The following is a 16,524-nucleotide window of genomic DNA, read 5'->3' as shown; positions in this document are numbered from 1 at the left end:
TGAATCTAAGTTATAGAAATTAGAAAGGGACTACTCTTTGTTTACGAAGAAAAGAAACATTATGGTTGTCCCTCTTAGAATTCTAGGCTGTTAGGCATCACAAGGGGAAGAGCCATCTAGGCTTGAAATGCCATGATTATCTAGTATAGGTAAGCTCTTATAATTTGTAGCTTAGATGAATCAAAACCTTCAAGAAGATGAAACACTATATAAATTGGGGGAAATGGCATTTATTATAAAGAAAGGCTTTTTTTTTTATCAAAAAGCAATTCTGATGTCACATCAGAATTGCTTTTTTATTAAAAAAAACCTATTTTAATAAAAAGGGGGGCAAGGGGACGGTAACCCGTCCCCTGCCAATCAGCCCTCATAAATTGGTTATGTTAACTCAGTTTGAATTTGTAATGTTAACATTATGGTTTTCCCTAATTGAATAGCCATTAATTGGCTATGTTAACTTGTAATTTCATTGTCTTTTAACTCCAGTCCATATTGTTTTAGTTCTGTCACTCATGACATTTACAATACACAGATAATGCTTTGGTTGTGGGATTTTTTTTACTACAGAGGACCCCCAATATATTAACTGAGAAGATTGCACAGTTGAATTCTGCTACAAATGAGGTTTCCATGTTTGTAATTGTTCAGATTAACTGCAGCATTTTCTTTGTCTGCATTTAGTGTCTTTAGCAGAAGCCAACGAATGCTAGAAGAGGATGATATGATATAGCGAAAATTATACACAATTTGCTTTCTTGTCTTTTCAAGCTTGTGATAAAAGAATTGAGCAGATATTTAACTTGCACAACAAGATAATTGAGTTGTATGAATCGTCTTCCAGAGGCTCTGAGATGCACTTCTCTTGGCCTCAGAAGGATGAAAATAGAAGGCTCCAGACTTGATTTAGTTCTGTCAGCATGCCACCCCAATGCCTCCACCATTATGATTCTTCTCTGATTTCATCTATGGTATCTGCAGTTTCGTTAGTACGAAACAGCATTGTTGTAAGACGATTGCACTTGATGACAGTAAAATGCTCTAGATGCGGTGCCGTCTCGTGCCTGTAAAGAGTCTTTAATTTGGGAAGGTACTTCAATTCCAATATCCGCAGGCTTGGAACAACAGGATCTGGAGCAATAAATTGGATGGAATGATAACTAAAGAGCTCATCTAACTTGTCACAAAAGCTTACCTTGATTACTTGTAGGTTTGGCATAGTGTGAATGTGGTAACCACAGGAGAGGAGATGTTTCATTTGGGAACACCGAGTCACTTCAATTAATTTTAGTCTAAGAAATCTCAGCCCAAGATGGCCAACTAGTTCTGAAATGCTTTCTAGGTAAGTAAGGTCTTGGAGATAAAGTTCCTCTAAATTTGGTAGTAGGTTAAAGTGGGTTGTACATCCTCCTCCTGGCCGTAAACTGCTGTTAGAGCTTGCAATAGTAAGTGATTTTAGACCAGCAAAGCAGCCAACGCTGTTAATTACCAGGTCTTCTAGCATCTCATTCAGTCCATGACAATGATTTAAGATGAGAGAACTTGCATTACTCAACAACCACCCAATCCATTCTCCCGAAAGATTAAGACCACTTGTAACGACCCACCCCCAATGACACAATATTGTCCGCTTTTGGCTCCCCAAACCAGACTTCCCAGGAGATCACCCATCCTAGGATTACTCTCGCAGAAGCACGCTTAACTGCGGAGTTCTGATAGGTTCATAACCATCACAGCTTTAAAACGCGTTGTGTCATAAATGGTGCATTTATACATATAAGCACATCCTCATTCACAGGCGATGTGGGACGTCGCAATCACCCCATCTTTGGACCCAGCGTCCCCGCTGGCGTCCCTCATGGGGCTTGTGCACGCTCCCACCATCTCAGGCTGGGCAATGGCTCTGATACCATTTGTAACGACTCACCCCTAATGACACAATATTGTCCGCTTTAGCTCCCCGAACCAGACTTCCCAGGAGGTCACCCATCCTGGGATTACTCTCGCAGAAGCACGCTTAACTGCGAAGTTTTGATAGGTTCATAACCATCACGGCTTTAAAACGCGTTGTGTCATAAATGATGCATTTATACATATAAGCACATCCTCATTCCCAGGCGATGTGAGACGTCACACCACTGATAGTCACCCTCCTTTCGTCATGTCTAGTTGGTAAGGAGTTTGCTATTGGGCCAATGAAAACTTGGAATTTCCTTAATCTATTTATCCAGGAAAGATCTTCAAAGCTGAGACATGGAATCCTCTCCAATCTGATAGATAAGACAAGTAGCTGCCCAAGGTATCCGAGCTCTTCAAAAGAAGCATGTTCCTCTTCTATCTCTCCCTTCACACTCAAATGATAACCATTGAGTGTCATATCCAAAACCTCTAAACAAGACAACTGAGATATAATTCCAGCTTGAATGGTTTTTAAGTAGTGTGTGCGGGATAGGTTCAGTTGTTTCAAGTTGCTCAAGTTTTCCATCCCTCTTGGCAATTCTCTAATACGAGTGGCTGAGAGGTCAAGCACTTGAAGTCTACTAAGCCCTTCCAATGGGGGTAACTCTTCAAGATCGAAGCAACCCCCTAAAAGAAGAGCACGAAGTTCACCAAGTTGAAGTAGAGGAAGAGGCAATGAGTGGATGCGGGTTCCACTCATATTGAGGATCCTGAGTGCTTCAAATCCTTGCAAGAATCTCTCAGGAACTCTATCAAGGGAAGGATTACCTTGTAGTAGCAAAGTGGAGGCCTCTGAACATTGTACCACACAATCTGGAAGCCTTATTATCTTGTTATTCATGAATGAAACTCTTTTGGGAGAATTTGATAACTCGACAACCGAAATATCGCTCAAGCCAATCCCTGAACGAACAAGGGATTTACATCCATCCACAGACGACAACGCAATCCATATAGCAACATCACGAACAACGTCATGCATTTTTACTGTGTCCTTGCAGGCACCATCTTCCAACAAACAAGAGTCCTTCAGATTTTCAATCAAAGCAATTCCTCTATTGATTGAATCCTCATAGTTTTCTTGTTCATCTATCAAACCTTCTACGACCCAGTATTGTACTAGTTCACTTATTTCAATTGAGAAGTCCTCAGGAAACAAAGATCAGTAGAGGAAACAAGGTTTTATGTTTTTACCTTCTAATGAGTCGTAACTCCACTTCAAAGGCTTATAGAGCTTATCCTCGACACCTCCTGTACAAGGCACTGACCTTTGCAACTCGTTTAAGGCATGCTTCCACAGCTCGACTATTGTCTTTCCTCTCATAGCAGTTCCCATGGTGATGATGGCCAAAGGCAATCCACAACATCTTTTAGCAATTGCTTCTGCAAATGGTCTGATATATTCAGAAGTAACCACATTCCCTGCATTTCTGCTAAACAATTGCCAAGCTTCTTCATCATTTAAAACATCCACTTTAATTTGATCATCCGTCATCATGTCCCTACAAACATCCAAAAATCGAGATGTTAATATGATCTTAGAACCTTTATGAACTTCAGGTTGTGGGACACCCAAACTGTCCAAATCAATTTTCTCCCAAACATCATCTAGAATGAGTAGAAATTTTTCTTCCTCCTCGAGTCTTTGATAAAGTCGAATAGCCATTCGCTCTAGGCTTTCTTCCATTTTCGCCTCCAAATTCAATCTTTGAGCTATTTGTGTCTGGACCTTTTTCATGTCCAAATTCTTGGAAACAGTAACCCATATGACGATGCCAAAAGGCTGCATTGAAGAAATATTCTTGAGCTTATTGTTCAAGTTTCTTACCAAAGTAGTCTTGCCCACTCCCCCCATTCCCCAAATACCGATCCTCCGGACTCCATCATCAGATAATAAAGTCATAGTTTTGGCTAAAGTTTTTGATGATGTTGTTTGATCTTGAATTGTTGGTCCAGGAACGTGCTCCACTACTCTGGGAATTGAATGATTGACAGCCACAGCACCAGAATGTGAACTCCCATCTTTTAAGAGCCTTTCTATTTCTTTGAGCTTTTCTGCCACTTCTCTGCTTATTCTATACCGTTTACTGAAATTTAAGGACCGTCGAGAAAGCTTTACTGCTTGAATCTGGTTGACTTTAAGCTGAAGCTCTTCAACGTCCTTAAGCCATTCTATGACTTGAGTTCTCATTACTTTTCCTTCTTTCCTGGCTAATTCCGTTTCATTTTTTACTCCTTCTCCTAGGGCCAGCAGGGGTTTCATCTCCTTTTCCAAAACATCAAGGTTTGATTGGAATTTCAGAGTGTTCTTTATCTTGGGATAGATAGAGCCACATAGAAGCCGGCCAGTTTCTGTCAGTACTGAGCCAATAATCGAAACCACCACTTCCATGCCAGACAATTTGCTATCTGAGATGCCTGAAACTTTAAAAACATTCACAGCCAAAGAACTGTAGAAGAACAAAATGATCTAAAGAAAAAATCTTAGAAATCCATTATGGGGACTTTTCATTATGTCATTTAATGTGAATCATTCTGACCCGGTCAAATTATTGCATTAGCACATTTTCTAATGGAGAAGATTACCGAACGCCACTCTCACATGCTTAGAAATTTCCAGGCTGTTAAATGTCTAACTTGGTCTGGGGACATATCTGGGTCACGCAACCTTAATTTCTTCTTTTCCACTTGGCTTAGCCGCCCACGAAGTTGTTTGACCAAACACAATTCTACAAGAATAATTATATATAAATACTCAACTTTTTTATACTCATTTCCACACTTTCTAAGAGACTTTTAAATCTACCATTAAATTTGTCACAGATCTTTATTGGATTTAATGGTGATCTTAAAAGCCACTTAAAAAAGTGAAAAAAAAAAAATGAATGTAGAGACGTGAGAGAGTATGTAACTTAAAGTTAAAAGCCACTTAAAGTTACTCGTTGAACAAATATAAAGAAAACGTACTTGACCAATTTTCTCACAACACGCCTTGGCTGGCAATGCTACTTGCGCTATAATTGCAATTAAAAAGGAAGTCATTGTCAGTAGGGATTGAAATCCGGTGCAATATCTCAAGTATTTTAATGCGTGCAAATAGCTCTGATCTAAACCATTCATTTAAAATAAACGGTTGGAATCGCGACAACTTATAGGAGAGAGAGAAAATGTGACTTGTAAGCCAAGCCACAAAAGTCATTGTGAAGATTCAGCCACTACGGTTGAATCCATCGATTAAATCCATGTTTGGGTTACCCATCATAATTAAATCCATCGATTTCTTTCGTAATTATCTAACAATGTACGTGCATAAATGAATTGTCAATTTGTGCAAGATTTATTGCGTGCTTTAGATCGGTAACGTTGAAAATCAATTCATGTTGTCGGTAAACTGTACGTTCTGATCATCACGAGTCACGACTTGACTCTGTGAAAATTAAGTTCAACTTTTATTTGATTGTACAAGAGATCGAAACATGAAATTAAGAACATACTTAACAAAGATAATTAAGGGTACACGGAAATGATTTTTTGGGAATAAGAATTATCAAATTTCTTAACATATCCTTACTTACAAAATAGTATAACTTTCCTCTCAGTCAGCGCAGCCTCAACTACATTTCCGGTTGTGGCCACCGATTGGCAAGCCGGGAGGAGTTGTTGCACCGTCCCCATAGCCCTTTAGAGTTTTGGTTAGAGGTTGTCCGCCGCCCATGAAAATATCAATTAGAATAAAAATGACAAATGATTTTTCAAAAATATTATTTTTAAAGCTATTTATTTCATTTTTGGGTGTCATTGAAGTTGGCCGAATCGCCATTTTAGTCATTGTGATGATTCAGCCACCTTAAACTTACCTTTGGGATAGCCAAACCACTCTCTTTGGGCACCTCAAATTGGCTATTCAAAGTGGCCGAACCACCTTATTTGGCTACATGGGTGATTTGACCACCCTATAAATGCTAGTTTGGGTGTAGCCGAACAACCTAATGACCAAAGCGAGTGGTTCGCTACTTGGTTGTTCGGTCACCTCTAATGGCCACCCTGTTGGCTTGGACACCACTTTCTTTGAACTTGTCAGTCACCTTTTACATACTAGGATTAAGAATATGAGTCATTAAGAATGAATGGAAAAAGAGTGTTAGAAAAAGAAAACTTCTTAAAATACAGGGAAAACTTAATTTATATAATTCATGATTTTTCATCATTTTTTAAAAATGGTACTTAAATTTTGACCAACACATAAATTCTAGCATTTTTTTTTTCTTTTTCCCTAAAAGAAATAATGGTATTTTGGAAATTTCGACAAGATTTAACAGAAAATTCTAACAGAGGGTTGAAATTGAAAAAAATTGAAAGATTGATACTCTAAATTGACTCTTTTTAAAGTTTGTGTATCTTTTTTCAAAAGTGATGTAAGATTAAAGGTTATAAGTGAAATTCTTCCTAAAATATAATTATTAGAGAAAAAAATATTTAAATGGAACATTGAAACTAGATTAGCTAAATGATGAATCTGACATAGGTAGTTTACGTACTTTGAAAAGGAAGTGGATTGGCTAAAATGATGAGTTACATATAGGTACTTTGAAAAAGGGAATAACTAAAAAAACAAAAAAATTGTGAATGCTCAACTAATAAAAAATGAACTGAAGTGTTCAAACCAAGAACAAGGGGCTTGACAAAGGCCATAGATACGTAGGGAGGTCCATATACGTGGATATCCATATCATTATTTGTAATATTCATGCTCACAAAATGTGGATACCACATTTAGATATCCGCATTCGTATTATTTTTTTATCATCTGTATCCAACATAAAATGTGGATACAATCCAACATAAAATATATATATATATATATATATATATATATATATATATATATATATATATATATATATATATATATATATATATATTAGTACAAATTTATAACATAAAAAACATAAATTGTCTAAACATTACACATTCAGAAGGGAAATATATATAAAGATATATATATATATATATATATATATATATATATATATATAAACAAAAAAAATTAGATATTAAAGGTATGCGGATATGGTTATTATCCGAATCTACATGCCTTAAAATTGCTATTCGCATTTACTATCCGCCCACATGTACACTCCAAATAGATAGCGTCGACAAAAAGGGGTAGGATGATTGGCATCATCAAAACAGGGTTGTTGAATGCAAACTTTTTTTTTACATCAAGTTGACGAATAAGCCAATGTCTTGCAATGTGAACAAAAAAAGCAATGGGAATGGTAGTTGGCTTTAACAACCGAATTAAATGTGTAAGCAAAATCATACCTAGTTAACAACTTTGTTGATTGATCAAGCCCTTTGCTACATGGGATTATATTAGCTAGGCCCAATTTTCGGGGTGTTACATATTGGGCTTTGCTTATAGCTTCAATCTCATTCAACAAATTTGCATTACCTGAATCCTCATTAATTTTCTTCCCAGTCGACAACATCTTTTTCCACAAAAACACAAAATTTAAAAAAAAAAAAAAAAAAAAAAAACCTGGCCATAACTCTAAATTCATCAAAACAATAAAAAAAAAAATTCTAAATCATATCAAAATTCAAACGTAGTAGCTAAGTCTCCCTTGGATTCGAATACAAATTTGCAGTCCAAATGACAAAAATATTGTTAATAAAAACTTAAAAAAAAAAGTAATGAAAGAATACATTTTCAATTTTTAATAGTTTAGAGAGACATTGATATAATCTTTAGTTTGGAAATATTACAAATTGAGTGTTAGTTTGAAGGAGTATGTGTATTTTTTTAAAATAATAAAAATAAAATGCATACTTTATAGAGGTTTATATGTATAAAAAAATGGGTAAATGTATAATAAATTTCTGAGTTGGAGCACGATTTGAAATAGGTTCCTCACTTTCTAAAAATCAATATTTACTCCTTTAGTTTTTCACGGATTTGAAATCAGTCATTCCGTGATTTTTCTGTCAATTTTTCGCAACTTCTGTTAGTGCCACATTAGTCATTTCGCCGCATCACCTTAAAATATTATTTTTTTATTATTATATTATAAATTTAAAAACTTCAAATTTATTTTTTTATTTTTTTTATTTTTTATAAAAATGAAAATGGGAATTTGGGGATGGCTGCGGGGTGAAATGGATCTAGGGGTGGCCCGAAAGCCACCCCGTAGGTGGCGTCGGCCACCTCTGCGAGCCACCCCCCTCTCAGTGGCAGTCACCCCAAACCCTCATTTTCATTTTTTTTTTTTTTAAAAAAAAGTTTTTAAATTTATAATATAATAAAAAAATAATATTTCAAGATAATGTGGTAAAAAAGCTGACATGACACTAATAGAAGTTGTGAAAGTGGACGAAAAAATCACGAAATGATTGATTTCAAATCCGCTAAAAACTGAAAGAGTAAATATTAATTTTTAGAAAGTAAATGACCAATTTCAAATTGCGTTCCAACTCAAGAATTTATTATACATTTACAATAAAGAAATAACCATCATCGATCTCTTTAAAAAAAAAAAAAAAAACCAATCATCTAAGCCATTAAAAGAGACGTCGGAGACGAAGTACAAATTTTCACGGTCAAAAGCAAATAGTGGTATTCTCTTCCTACTAAAAGTAGAGGTCTAGGTTCAATTATAATGTCGTTTCTGAGCACAACAAAAAGGCACCATGCATAACGAGCAATTACAAGTAAAAGTAACCATTTGTGTTCGTGTGTTAGATTTTAGATCATGATAATATATGAGTATAAGATTATATAAATTAATTTTAATTTGACCAATTTAATTAAATAGATCAGACTCTTAACTCACTAATTTTATATCGAATGCACTAATCGTATCTAAAACTATCAGCCTAAACCCCAACGAATACAAGAATGCACAGTTAGAGCATTACGTGGACCTGGATTCGTAGGATATATATATATATATAAAATTGATGATGTCTATATATATAATTGATGATGTCATCATTTCCGAGTTTGGAATTAGGTCCCAGCGACATAAAAAATTAAATATTCCAATAATGTAGTTAACTCAGGTTAAGTGGAAGTGACTCGCGTGACAATTGTCACATTCACTGCCTCTTTTGTCTTCTTGCCTTTCCCATACATCCTCCTAACACCACCAATTCAACTAATCAAAGATTATAACCACTAAACACAACTTTGCTAACACTAAAAGCAAAAGCTTAATTGGGTCTAATCCGAATCCAGTTCGGTCGGGTCTTTTGAGGTGACCCATTACTTTTGGTTCAGGTGGGATTGTAATGGTCACAATGAAATCATGGGGAAATTTAAACTGATCAAAACCAAGCCAGATCGATTGTGACAAGCTAGGGCAGAAATTTTAATTTTCTTTTTTTAGGTTGGAAGCAGCTATCCGAAACCCACCCGATTTTAGCATCAAACAGTCACCCAAATCAGCCCTAGCTAGTCAAGTGCAGATATGCTGTGCCTGTCTCAGTTTTGATTTCCATCCATCACACGTGGCTTCAACATACTCTACTCTACCTTGTTTGTTCTAATCCTAACCTTTTTCCTTAATAGTGAATTCCCAATTTCCAATATGCCTACGTGGACCAGTCAGTATTAGACTATAAAGACACCACAGCTTCATCTGCCTTTATCAAAAGGGTGAAAGTTTACTACTAGCCAAAAAAACCCACCAAATTTCTTTTAACTTGGGTTGGAGGGACTTTTTTGTAATTCAATCTATAAAATCATCATGAATTTTTTGAGCCTGTCAGAATAATTAAGCATGTAATTTTTTAATAGCATTAACAGAACAGTAAGAAATTCTATTATAAAGCATGTGATAATACGTGATTCTTGCATGATAAGAAGTAAAGACCGAATTGAAAAAATATATATATATTGATTGACTTGATGGGACATAGTACGGTTTGACAAATGTTTTTACCTTTGATTTCATTTCTCTAAAAAAAAAATAAAAAAAATTTAACATTATTTCAAAACTTTTACCAAACAACTTTTTTTACTTTTCTCTCGCAAAAAATTCAAATCTCATTTCACCTTTAATTATATTACATCAATAACTTCTTATTTCTATTCAAACAAAAAAAATCACAACAAAACTCTTTACCAAACAAACCCGCTTCTAGTCCCAACTAATACACTCTCATGCTGTGAACTTCATGAGGCGATCGAAAATTAACACTAAAATGTGAGCATAAAAACAATATTATTATGTTAAATAAACACGCAATGGAAAATAAAATATTTTAGAGTTACTTCTAACCATCTTTGCTCAAGCGTATCAAAGCTTCTGAAACAAGAACTTGGAAATAACAATACAATAAGAAGTATCTTCTGAGTTATGCCTAGTGAATGCTTTACTGATCGATTGAATACACATTCTTTATATTTATAAGCTAGTTCAGGGACCTTTAAATTAGAATTCGTCATAATTCTTTCTCCCATCAAAGAATAAATAACGAATTAAATTGATATCAAATCAATTCGCAAATTAAAGCTATTCAATTAGATAATTCCATACACCACACTATATATGCAATTTATTAATAAATATAATAAATCATATATACATGTGGCATATATAGGCCCATATATAGAAGATAAAATCGTACATAAAACTCTAAAAAAAAAAAAATTGCCCTTTATTAATTATTAGTGACAAATCTACCCTTAGAAGTAGCCAAAACCTCCTTGAATTAAATTGCCTTCATTTATTTAGAGAAAAATGGAAGTAGAGAGGTTCCTGTATTTTCACTCCAACAACCAAAGCCCCAACCCACGCCAAAGAGAGAGATTCAGTCATTTTCCATGTAGAAGCCCCGTTGTGTCAAAGTTCAAAGTCTCTGTATATATGTTGAAAAAGCTTCATGTGGTGGCAAAGCCAAGCAAACACCAAACAACCCCATCCCATATATATTTATTTTTATTTTTATTTTTTCCCTCCCTCAACTTCCCTCCTTCAAGATCAAGCCAAACTCAAACCCACAAAACAAAGACACATGCAACCTCTTCTCAAGTTCTCAGTCCCATGTCTCTTTCTCTTTAACAACCCTTGCACCTCCAACATAATAAACAAGTACCCAAAGCCTTGACATCTCTCGCCCCAATGCTAAGCAAGGTTAGGTAACAGACAGCAACCTTAAACGTTCATCAAATTCTCCCTTTTACACCATAACCCATCACAAGGGCTTCTCGCAATTCAACTCCCGGCCTCCTTCTCTGGGTGATTTGCCAAATGAAATAAAAAAACTTTTGACTCGATCTTCGATATATCTTCTGGTGTGTGTGTGTGTGTGTGTATTTTTCTTGCTTTTTCACAAAATGCAGCTTTACATATCGCCCAGTTTGAGGCACATAACAGTGTTTCCGGGGAAGGGTTTTAAGGAGTTCATCAAAGTCAAGGTTGGGTCGAGACGGGTTTCGTATCGGATGCTTTTCTATTCGCTTCTGTTCTTCACATTTCTTCTCCGATTCGTCTTCGTGTTGACAGCTGTGGACACCATTGATGGAGAAAGGAAGTGCTCTACCATAGGTACGTACGTACGTTCGTTCGTACGTGCATTATTCTAAGCCTTTCTTTTTCTGATCAAGACTGTGTGTAAAAAATTCGATTTCCAATAAATAATTTTTAAGAACATATTATTATTATGCATATTTATTAGCTAGGATCTCTAATATTAATGTTGGTTTATCTAATTGATATATTATTGAAAACATTATCTACAGGATGGCCAACTTTCGAGGTTTGATGCAGAAGTATGTCTATAATATTCTGCATGCGTAGAAAACATTGTAAAAACTGACATTAAGGATTTAAATAATTTATAGTCATCCGTAAATTAAAGATATAAAATGGGATGAGTATCAAAAACATTTGAAATTGAGTTCAAAATTGTTATCTATATATATATATCCTTTGCAATAAAATATGATCAATAAACGTACATACGTTCTTACCCAAGAAATTAAAATTGATAGGGAACCTTTTTTCCTTCCTATGGATGCTATTACTATATAACAATGTTAGAGCATCTCCAACAATTATAGCCAAAGTAGCTATTGAAAAAATACAACATAACTCTCTATTTTAGTTACTGTTTTTTGATAATAATAAAAAAACTCTTTGTAATAATAAAAAATAATTAGCAAGAGTGAAAGGAAGAGAAAAATAATAATAAAAAAACTCTTTGTAGTGTAAATAGTGAATAGTAAATAGGTAGAAGAGTGCTATCCAGGGAAAAAAAAAAAAAAAAATCTATTTTGCATATTCTGCTAGAGACGAAAAATGGCTCAAAATTTTACTATTATGAACTACTTGCCTAATTATGTTGGAGATGATCTCATATTTAATAATTTTAGTTACTAATGCATGTAATTATACTATGTTTTATGGTAGGTTGCCTGGGAAAAAGATTAGGACCAAGTCTTTTGGGAAGAAGGCTCGACTCAAATGTAATCTCTGAACCCCACCCCCTACTTTTGGTTTATAATTGTTCGATTTTTTCAATAGAATATGATCATGCTAAATTGCTAATTTTGTTTATTAATTGAAAATAATTTTGGTGCGTGGAAGGTCCCAGAAGTGATATACCAGGTACTAGAAGAGCCCATTAGCAAAGATGAATTACAAGGAAGATCTGATGTTCCTCAGACTTTAGAAGATTTTATGGCTGAGATTAAGAAAAGCAAATCAGACGCAAAGACCTTTGCTATCAAGCTTAGAGAGATGGTACCACCTTCTTCTTTTTTTTCTTTTTTTAAATCTCTTTAATTTAAAAATAAGCATTTTTTTACCGCCAGTTAATCTTATTATAACTCTTTAGAAACTAACGTGATAGTTTATATGAGTGTCACGTGACATGATATGAACGATAAAAGTAAGCAAAAAAAAATTGAAAAAATTTAGTCGCTTAAGTTTTCAAGCATATATATATATATATATATTGTGCCTAGTGTTTCATCAATTTATAAGTAATTGTAGTAAGAGATCAAAGTCAAAGGTAGCGACTAAAATTTCAAAATGATCAGGTTACTCTTCTTGAACAAAGAACACGAACAGCCAAAATCCAAGAATATTTATACCGCCATGTAGCATCGAGCAGCATACCGAAGCAGCTCCACTGCCTTGCGCTAAAGCTAGCCAATGAGCACTCCACCAATGCAGCTGCCCGTCTCCAGCTACCTTCTGCTGAACTTGTCCCTGCCCTCGTCGACAGCTCCTACTTCCACTTTGTCCTGGCCTCCGACAACGTGCTTGCTGCCTCCGTCGTTGCATCGTCGCTTGTCCGCAACTCGTTGCGCCCCCAGAAGGTTGTCCTTCATATAATCACGGATAGGAAGACTTACTCTCCAATGCAGGCATGGTTCTCACTGCACCCTTTATCGCCTGCTATAATTGAAGTCAAGGCCTTGCACCATTTCGATTGGTTTGCAAAGGGGAAGGTGCCGGTTTTGGAGGCAATGGAGAAAGATCAACGTGTCCGGGAGCATTTTAGAGGCGGGTCGTCGGCCATAGTGGCAAATAATACTGAGAAGCCTCAAGTCATTGCAGCGAAGTTACAAGCATTGAGTCCTAAATATAATTCTATGATGAATCACATCAGAATTCATCTACCAGAGGTAGAAGAAAAAGAAAAGAAAGAAACTGCTCGAAAAGAAAATTAATTTTTTGGATTAAGCTGAGTTATTTTCCTCTTTTTGCAGTTGTTCCCCAGCCTAAACAAGGTGGTCTTCCTGGATGACGACATTGTGGTTCAAACAGATCTTTCGCCTCTATGGGACATTGATATGAATGGCAATGTCAATGGAGCAGTGGAAACGTGCACGGGAGAAGATAAATTTGTTATGTCAAAGCGGCTTAAGAGCTATTTGAACTTCTCCCATCCTTTGATATCAAAGAATTTCGATCCCAATGAATGTGCATGGGCTTATGGCATGAACATTTTTGATCTAGAGGAATGGAGGAAGACCAACATAAGCCTTGCATACCACTACTGGCTTGCACAGGTACATCTCCATCATATCCTGCCCAAGAAGAATGATATCAATTAGATTTCCACCCATTTTCTATTTGTGAATTTGAAGCTCGTTTGATAATGCTTTTTAAGATTGCCTTTTGCTTTTTAGCAAAAAAGCAAAAGCATTAACAAACGACTAAACATATAAAACTATATATTTTCAACTTATGTTACATCGCAACCAAAAAAACAGAAAGCACCTTCCAAAAAGCATTAACAAACGAGCCTGTCAAACAATTACATTTTAAGCGATCCCTGTTTTATTTTGTTTTCCTCTATGCAGAACTTGAAATCGGACCTGAGTTTGTGGCAGCTAGGGACATTACCTCCAGGACTAATAGCTTTCCATGGTCATGTCCATGTTATTGATCCCTTCTGGCACATGCTGGGGCTGGGTTACCAGGACAATACGAGCTTTGCTGATGCTGAGAATGCTGGTGTCATCCATTTTAATGGCAGAGCCAAGCCTTGGCTGGAGATAGCATTCCCAAAACTTAGGCCATTGTGGGCTAAGTATGTGAACTTTTCCGATAAATTCATCAAGAGCTGTCATATTAGGGCATCTTAAGCTGGGTTTTGAGAAGGTGTTGATCATATTGATAAAAGATAACCATTTGTATATGAAAAATGAAAATGAGAGAGAGAGAGAGAGAGAGAGAGAAAGAGTTCGCAAATTCAAGGCCTTGAAAACTGAATGAGAGACGTAACAGCATCAGCCTGCTCTTTTTCTTGACTCTCATTTGTTGGTTGAAGCTCCCTTATTAATTCATTCTATCTTAATTTTTTCATTTGAGTACTGGAAATTTGTGTTTATACATTGTATCCGAGATGCAAGACCTCCTCTTTTTCTTCTTCTTCTTCTTTTTTTTTAACTTCCACTGAGAGAAAGACGTCCTCAAGAGCAATCAGAACATAAAAGGAAGGAAAATGGGTCGCTAAATAACTCAATCAAAGACACTCTTCAGAGGCAAAAGACACTGATTACTAAAAAATATGATCCCACAACTCTATTCTCAAAAAGCCAATCCAAGTTTTGTCAGATAACAAGGAGAGGATTCGATATAGCACATACTTAAAAACACATCCGGAGTACAACTGCATCCATTCAGGCAATTCAGCAAACAGCTTCTCAAGGGTCTCCATTCATAAATCATAATCAAATCTCAGTAGTTTAACTTACTTTTTTTCCGGTCATATTTGACACGAAATCCCTCAAGAACTTGGCAGACTTCGTAATAGGTGAATTGACTGCCATCAAATTATACAGCACATTCTCAACTTCGGCGATCGATGGCCGCGTCTTGAACCTGGAGATCACTTTCAATCCTCCTCCTTCTTCTTCAACAAGAACAGCCCATCTCTCACCGCTCACAACCCCATCTCTTACACACTTGAAAATCACTCCCTTCCTCCTGCTCAAAACCCCTCTAACCTCCAACCCCATGAACGAATAAATCACTTCAAACGATCCCACGAAGCCACCCAGTTCACCAAAATCGCTCTCCTCCTCAAACGTCCATTTGGGGTTGAAAATCACCACAGGCTTTGGATACAAACTGTCAGTAACGGCTTTTATGACTGTCAACTGTGAAGTCTCTGGCGCCAAAAAGATTGCCACCTCAGCGGAGTTCAAAATTCTGGTGTCACCATTGGTAACCACCGAAGAAATGTCCATATGCTCAATATGGGTAGACGACCAGGCTTCCATAGCAGCTTCTCTTGAGGTAAGGTTAGGCCATAGGAATAGCACCTTGACAGGAGAGCCTTTTCTCTTAATGGGTAAGTCTTGGAAGACATCGGACGCGAGCTGGGACAGCGATGCAGGTGAGTCGTCGATGACCGGAATTTCAACTCGGAACCTGGGCTGCTTTAGTTTCTTGAGTTTTCCGACGAGCTTTGGGTTGTTGAGGGGCTTTTCTAAGGTGGATGAAAGGCAGGTTTTGGCCTGGAGTACGGCTTCTTCTTTGGAGGTGGGTGGGGTGGAAGAGGATATGGAGGACTGGATGGATATGGGTTTGTAGGGCAGAATTGGAGGATAGAATGAGACATGGGAATGGGAGTGGTGTTGGTGGAGGCGGCGTTGGTTTGAATAGAATGGGAGATGTGAGAAGTGGGTTTTGGAGAGTGGAAATGAAATTGATGGCTTTGCAGTTTTAAGGGTTTGGAGATGGATTTTCGGAAGATTGGAAGCCATTTTGAGCTCTGATTTGAGCAGAAAAGCCTGGTGGCTCGACAAGAAAGGAGAACTCCAAAATTCCTATGCAGATAAGATTTCTGATCATTCTATGGCCAATATCCATCTTTGTATGACCAGTAATGGGCTGAATTTTTTTGGAAATTAACAGGGTTAGAATTAGAGATCTGATCGAATTAAGGGTATCATGTATAACTTTACATCCATGCATCAACCCAATTTGAACACTACATGCAACAGGAAAGATAACAATTTTTCACACGCCCATAAATTTGATACAAACTCTACACACGAATGTCGTGAAATAAGATTGAAACAACCCAATTCGAACCCAACAT

The 16,524-nt window shown here is 36.5% G+C and overlaps 3 protein-coding genes and 1 pseudogene across 3 annotated transcripts; 1 reads left to right on the top strand and 3 right to left on the bottom strand.

The window, feature by feature from the left end:
• Nucleotides 1-795: 795 nt before the first annotated feature.
• On the bottom strand, nt 796-2,938 carry LOC133876298 (disease resistance protein At4g27190-like; annotated as a pseudogene).
• On the bottom strand, nt 1,658-4,450 carry LOC133874872 (disease resistance protein At4g27190-like). Its single transcript, XM_062312758.1, has one exon. It carries the CDS (start codon nt 4,346-4,348, stop codon nt 3,119-3,121), a length of 1,230 nt encoding a protein of 409 aa, XP_062168742.1. The 5' UTR covers nt 4,349-4,450; the 3' UTR covers nt 1,658-3,118.
• A 6,688-nt stretch (nt 4,451-11,138) lies between these two features.
• Nucleotides 11,139-14,788, top strand: LOC133874625 (probable galacturonosyltransferase 12). Its single transcript, XM_062312497.1, has 6 exons — nt 11,139-11,507; nt 12,372-12,427; nt 12,549-12,704; nt 13,004-13,594; nt 13,679-13,981; nt 14,276-14,788. Exons 1-6 carry the CDS (start codon nt 11,297-11,299, stop codon nt 14,558-14,560), a joined length of 1,602 nt encoding a protein of 533 aa, XP_062168481.1. The 5' UTR covers nt 11,139-11,296; the 3' UTR covers nt 14,561-14,788.
• Nucleotides 14,789-14,956: 168 nt separating this feature from the next.
• LOC133874626 (uncharacterized) lies at nt 14,957-16,243 on the bottom strand. Its single transcript, XM_062312498.1, has one exon. The coding sequence runs from the start codon at nt 16,184-16,186 to the stop codon at nt 15,164-15,166; it is 1,023 nt and encodes a 340-aa protein (XP_062168482.1). The 5' UTR covers nt 16,187-16,243; the 3' UTR covers nt 14,957-15,163.
• Nucleotides 16,244-16,524: the final 281 nt, after the last annotated feature.

This window comes from Alnus glutinosa, chromosome 8, assembly GCF_958979055.1.
Source record: "Alnus glutinosa chromosome 8, dhAlnGlut1.1, whole genome shotgun sequence".
Lineage (NCBI taxonomy): Eukaryota > Viridiplantae > Streptophyta > Magnoliopsida > Fagales > Betulaceae > Alnus > Alnus glutinosa.
This window is presented reverse-complemented; position numbering and strand designations above follow the sequence as displayed.

Bases quoted from the DNA above. Each gene is read 5' to 3' on its own strand.
- LOC133874872 (XM_062312758.1), bottom strand. From the start codon at position 4,348: ATGGAAGTGGTGGTTTCGATTATTGGCTCAGTACTGACAGAAACTGGC.
- LOC133874625 (XM_062312497.1), top strand. From the start codon at position 11,297: ATGCAGCTTTACATATCGCCCAGTTTGAGGCACATAACAGTGTTTCCG. The intron at 12,428-12,548 runs GTAATCTCTGAA...GGTGCGTGGAAG, and splicing joins GAAGAAGGCTCGACTCAAAT to GTCCCAGAAGTGATATACCA. The intron at 13,982-14,275 runs GTACATCTCCAT...TCCTCTATGCAG, and splicing joins ACCACTACTGGCTTGCACAG to AACTTGAAATCGGACCTGAG.
- LOC133874626 (XM_062312498.1), bottom strand. From the start codon at position 16,186: ATGGCTTCCAATCTTCCGAAAATCCATCTCCAAACCCTTAAAACTGCA.